The sequence below is a fragment of the Propithecus coquereli genome, unplaced genomic scaffold, assembly GCF_000956105.1.
Source record: "Propithecus coquereli isolate 6110/MARCELLA unplaced genomic scaffold, Pcoq_1.0 Scaffold461, whole genome shotgun sequence".
In the NCBI taxonomy this organism is placed as follows: Eukaryota; Metazoa; Chordata; class Mammalia; order Primates; family Indriidae; genus Propithecus; species Propithecus coquereli.
The window spans coordinates 2,655,839-2,661,838 of NW_012150408.1; the positions used below are offsets into that span (position 1 = coordinate 2,655,839).

Here is a 6,000-nt window from a genome sequence, read left to right on the forward strand (position 1 = left end):
GAGGGAACACATGCACGTTCTCAGTGCAACTGCCAGACAGGAGCTGCAAAATTTCTGAACTGAAAGATCAAACAGCTCCAGGTGGGCTTCCCCCAGGAGGGGCCTGACATAAGCCAAATCGGATTGTCAACAAATCCCCTCAGCCCCACCCCCCTGCTCCTTGGAGGGGCCTGCAAATAGCTCAGGGGGCAGCTGTGCTGGCCAGTGGAGAGGGGAAATCAATATTCCCAGCACACACACACATACGTTCTCCCTCTCTCCATAAACACAGGCCCGTGGATGCTCACACAGCTGTCCACAGGCCCCCAATGCAGAAAAGCCTCTCTGACACACCAGACTCCATCCCTGACCACACCAAATGCACACTTGTCGCCCCACACATAAACAAAGCCCCCTAACCCCACTAGCAGCCCCCCTCCTATCTGCACGCAGTCACAAACAGCAGCCGAACATAAGTCAAACTCCGCTACTCCACAGGCCCCACTGCACTCCCAGGTAGCCCTGCCACCTGGGAGTGGTACCTTACCCACAGCCACCTGCACACCTGGGACACCCGCTCGTTCACAGTCCCGGACGGATCCCTGGTCCTTGCACACACTAGCCCAGGGTCTGGAATAAACAGGCCTCGGGCGGCCTCCGTCCTGCCTGCCATCTGACTCAAGCCCAGACCCCGCTGGGCTCGCTCCCTGCCACCGGCTCTGGTCCACTGGCTCTCCCGCCCCTCACATCACACCCATCCCGGCCCACCTCGTCTCCCTCCTACGTAAACTCACCCCAAAGCGAACTCGCATCCCAACAGACTCGCTCCACACACACTCCCGTCCCCAGAGACCCCCTTCGTCCCAGGGCGCACGCGCCACTCCGGTTCGGACAGGCTCTCTCTCTCCAACTCACAACTCGGGTCCCGCCAGGTCCTCCACCCAGACCCACGCTAGTACAGACACCCCGGCCCCGCAGGCGCTTTCCTCTCCCGCACACCGTGCGCCCGGTCCTAACGGACCGCACTCTCGCACGCCCACTCCCGCAGCCTCCCTCGGGCACGTCCTGACGCTCACTCGCCCCGCACTCACCACTAACCCGGCACCCAGCGAGGCGCGGCGCCCCCCGCACCCCGCCCGCGCCCCGGCCGGGCTCGGCTGGCCCGTCTCGCGCCGCCCCTCCCGCCGCGCCCACCCCGGCCTCCGCCCCGCCCAGGCCCCTTACCCGCTGTCGAGCTCCAGCTCCAGCAGGGACTGGGTCCTCTCGGAGTTGCAGTGCAGGCACCACATGGCGGCTGCAGCGGGAGGTGACGGAGCCGGGCAGCCGGGACCCAGGCCCAGCCGAGCGCCGCCGACTCCAGCCGGCGGCCGCCGGATCCCGGGGCCAACACCCGGCCACCGGAGACCCGCCCCCCGCCACGCGACCACGTCGGGTCTCCCGGCCCAGAGTCCGCCGGCTCCCGCTGCTCCCGGCCCGAGTCCGACCCCAGGCCGGCCCAGCCCGCCCCTCCGCCGCCGCCCGCCTGGCGCAGCGCGACGCGGGGCCGAAGGAATGTGGCCCGGAGGGGGCGGGGCAGGGGCGGGCCCGGGAGGCTCGGGGGCGGGGCCGCACACAGTCGCGGGAGGAGGGAGCGCGAGGGCGGGGCCTAGAGGGGCCGGGCCGTGCGCAGGGGCGGGGCCGCGCGGAGCCGCTCCGGTGAGTGCAGGGATGGGAGTCCCAGGCTGCGGCCTCCCGGTCCCAGCGCGCGAAGCCCTCTTTCTAGAAGGAGGACTCCGCGCCTCCTCCAACACCGGAGCCTCCCAACAGCCATGTCTCCCTCCCCAAGGTGGGCGCACAAATAGAAAGCGCCAAACCACCCAATCGGAGCCTACTCTGCTGTAGGCGCCAACCTCCACCTATCTTGACTTTTGTTTCTGAGACCCGATCGTGTGATTCTGGAAAACTGAATGGGGTCCCATCCTGAGGCTGGGGCCATCCTTTTGGGGACTTTTGAGGGAGGATCTAACGGAAAGTTGCTTTTCCCACCAAACCCCCTGCCTTCCTCCCACCCAGAGACCTTTCGGGCACCCGCAGCAGGTGTGAAGTAACATTAATTAGCATTTTAGAGCTCTTTACCGATATTTGGTCTTCAAGGCAACATTGTGAACTAGGTGGACTTACTCCTGGTTCCATTTTACCAGTAAGTAAACTGAGGCTCAGCTTAATCGAGTTAACTCAGAGAGGCCTGTCCTGCCCTCTCCCAGGCTTCCCTATTGTGAGCTCTCTATTTGTATGTTTACTTGTTTATTATCTGTCCTTGGCTCCATGAAGGCAGGTGCAGTGCTCAGCACCAGGCTTGTGGAATGCCCAGATGTGGTTGGGAGACAGCCACCACACAAAGATACAATCAAAACCCCACCTGTCCTGGGCTGCCCACCTGCAAGTCCATCTCCTGGAGGGCAAGGCAGCTGGCAGGTCTGCGGGAGTCAGGAAGCGGCAGGAATGCTGGGGCATCCTCTTACGCCCTTTTGAATCTTTCATTTGGAGGGGGTCAGTGACGGAAGCGGACTGGGCTGTCCCAGCCTGCGGCAAGGGAAGGGCAGTACCTAGAGCCAGTTTAGACCACCCGGGTTCCCTGGAAAAGAGTCTGAGCAGGAATCCAATGCCCTCCTTACAGCCCATCTCCACATTCCTCCTTTCAGCTTACGATGTTTGCTACATTCAAAATAAATAAAGACACAGAATGGGAGGAAATATTTGCAAACCATATATCTGATAAGGGTCTAGTATCCATACTATATAAAGAACTCTTACAATAAAAAGGAAAATAACCCAAATTAAAAATAGGCAAGGGATCTGAGTAGACATTTCTCCAAAGAAGACACACAAATGGCAATAAGGACGTGAAAAGATGCTCTCAACATCACTAATCATTATGGAAATGTAAATCAAGAGCACAATGAGATACCTCTTCACTCACACTCACTAGGAAGGCTATATTCAAAAAGATGGATAAAAGTATACACAGAGTGTTTTGGAAGGAGAAGACCACTGGGCTGCACTGCTCAAAGATAATGGCCACATCTGGCATCTGTCTTCGTTGAGGGGGCAAGAAGTTGGGAAGGGGCAGGATTGAAAAAGACCAGTTGTGGGGGTGCGGGCAGCAGAAAACTTCCACCCCAGTGGGAACTGCCCTCTAAAAATAGGCTGTAATGAAGCCAAGAGCATTCTCCTAGCCAGCTGCTGCAGCACTCCAGACATGGGCTCCAACAGCCTCATGATCCAGATTGTCCAAGAATTTCAGGCACTTCTCCAGGCCAGGGCCCTCTTGCCCGCCCGCCAGGATGGTCCTGGCGACATCGTTCCGGCTGGGATTTAGAAGAAGGGACTTGAATTTCCCAGTTAGCATTTGGAATACCAGACAGTGGAGTCCCCGGAAACCAAATGCCTCTTGATTCTCTTGTTTTGTTTTATCTTCCTGCAAAGTGTGCCTCTTGCTCCTGCTCAGTTAACTGCCTCACAGATTAATAATTTAGGGAACTGAGAGCAGCAGTGAGAAAAGTTCCAGCCTAGAGAGACAGAGAAGGCCAATTTTTCTGCTGAAATGCCTAGACTTGGCAGAATCCTTTCATGTACTATTTGGGCAAATTGCTTAGTCTCTGAGTCTCAGTTTCTTTACTGTAAAATGTGGCTCACCTCTAGCCCAGCTAATTCACTGTACTATTTAATTTAATTTAGCAAGCATTAATTAGTGCTTACTCTATCCCTATCTTCCCCTCAATGGAGAAACATTGCTGTGACAGGTATCTCTCAGTATGGTGGTATGACAGTGGAGGAAAGAGCCTGTAATTCTGCCCCAGGAGAGGCTCTAATGATGAGGGGACATTTTGAGTTGGGCCTTGAGGGATGAGTAGGAGCCCCAAAAGTCATGGAAACATTTAGTTACACTATATTGTCCTGGGTTTTAGTCTTGAGCTGCTTGCCTTGGCCCATTTCACATGCTACATACAACCTGACTTTGTCTCCATCCCCCTGGCTTCCAACAGCTTCCCGTCTTTCCACAGCCTCCTTGCTCTCCTTCGACCAGACATGTGGCACCCTACTAAAGCCCAGCCTTTGCCCAGCTCTTTCCCCAAGCTGTCCAAAAGAAGTCCAGCCCTTCCACACAGCCAGCTGCAAGGCCTGTGTGGCCTGGTTCTGGGCCATCTCCCCAGCCCTCCCTCTCCTCGTGCTCCCTGTGTGCACCCACACCTCTGGCAATACTACGCTGCTTTCTGTTCCCCAAACTCCCCATTGTGTCTGCTTCACAGCTAGGACCTTGGGTTTCAGCTTTTGATGTCACTTCTCCCAGAAAGCCACACCTGAACGGCCCCGAGTCTAAGTTAGCTCTCTTCTTACATGCTGCTATGGTTTATATATGGATTGTTGGGCCTTGCCAAATCTCGTGTTGAAATTGGATGCCCAATGCTGGAGGTGGAGCCTGGAGGGAGGTGTTTGGGTTGTGGGGGCATAGCTCTCATGAATGGCTTGGTGCCCTTCTCACAGGAGTGAGTTCTCACTCTTAGTTCCCACAAAACTGGTTGTTGGAAAGAGCCTGGCACCTCCCTCCTCTCTCTCTTGCTTCCACACTCTTGCCATGTGATCTCTGAACGCCGGCCCCCTTCCCTTTCCCTTTGCCTTCCACCACAAGTGGAAGCAGCCTGAGGCCCTCACCAAAAGCAGATGCCGACGCCATGCTTCTTGTACAGTCTGCAGAACTGTGAGCTAAATAAACCTCTCTGCCCACGTGCACAGACATGAACGCCCTAGGATATTAGTTGTTTGAAATAGCAGACGTCAGGGGAGGAAACACACAGTGCCCCTCTATGCGGACTGCTTAAGTAATTGTGTTACATCCCTCCATAGTGTCCCACGTTAGAAAGGTGGCAGCAGCATCGTACATACCTATAGGAAAAGATCTGAGACACAACATTGTGATAGAAAGTCCAGAAAAATGTGAAATGCATTTACAACAAAATCTACAGAACACTAGTATGTTTATACAGCATTGTATAATCATAGACTACTTCTTAAAGGAGACCCAAGAAATAGGTACAAGTGGCTGCCTATGGGAAGAGAAACTGGGGGGGCGGGTTCCAGAGATTCCTGGAGACAGGGCTGTGCTCCCTAAGCTTGAGGTTTAGTTGGGACGGGGGCAGGAAGGAGAATGGAGGACTTTTTACCTCTATGCCCTCTTACAAGTTTTCAAATTTTTAAATGTGTTTATTACCTTTAAATAAAGCCAGTGAAATAAAGAAATCAATAGAAGACGGGGTCATCCAAGGAACTGGAAGTCTTCTAACATCTAGGAGGCTGTGAAGCCCATCAGAGCTAGTCCACAAAGACCTCAAATTGTAGACGGTACTTAAGCCACCTCTTTGGCCACTCCGGGTTTGAGCGCGATGTGTCTTACCAACAGCCATAACAGTCAGTAAGAGTTATGTCATAGCCCATTTGGAGCTTCCCACTCAGTGTCTGTTATCACTGCCCTGTTATTATTCAGCGTACCGAAATGAACACTGCCATGCCATAGGCCAGAATGCTGGATCCAGGAGGAGGCTCGGTGACCATCCCTCAACTCCAAAGCCTCATTTTACAGACAGGGAAACTGAGGTGCAGAGAGATGAAGGGATGTGCCCCAGGTCATGTGGCCAGGTGCTGGAAACACACTGGCTCCAGGCTTCACTGGCCACACTGCCAGGAGGGCACGACTGGGCACTTACTTGGCTAGTACAGCACCCAGCCTGGAGTCGCGAGTTTCAAGACCATCATGCCAACCCAAACACAGGAGTGGGACTTACTCACACGGCTGTTAGATGCAGTGAAAAACCAGACAGCCGCACAGAACACAGAACTCTGTAGAGCGACACCTTAGGGAAGCCAGTCAATCTCGCAAAAGAGAAATGTTTCCAGATAAATAAAGCTGTTCTTATCGAGTGCCAAAATATTTTAAAATTTCAACCATATTTCACAGAAACCACTTGCAAATTTGGGACTTCCCCG

The 6,000-nt window shown here is 54.5% G+C and overlaps 1 protein-coding gene across 1 annotated transcript in view; it reads right to left on the minus strand.

Annotated features, from left to right (window-relative positions):
* IQSEC1 (IQ motif and Sec7 domain 1) overlaps positions 1 to 1,507 on the minus strand; it is a 65,269-nt gene extending 63,762 nt beyond the window's left edge. The window contains exon 1 of the mRNA XM_012655173.1: positions 1,204 to 1,507. Within this exon, the coding sequence (XP_012510627.1) occupies positions 1,204 to 1,268 (65 nt within the window). The 5' untranslated portion in view covers positions 1,269 to 1,507. The remainder of the gene's footprint in view (positions 1 to 1,203) is intronic.
* Between the last annotated feature and the right edge of the window lie 4,493 nt (positions 1,508 to 6,000).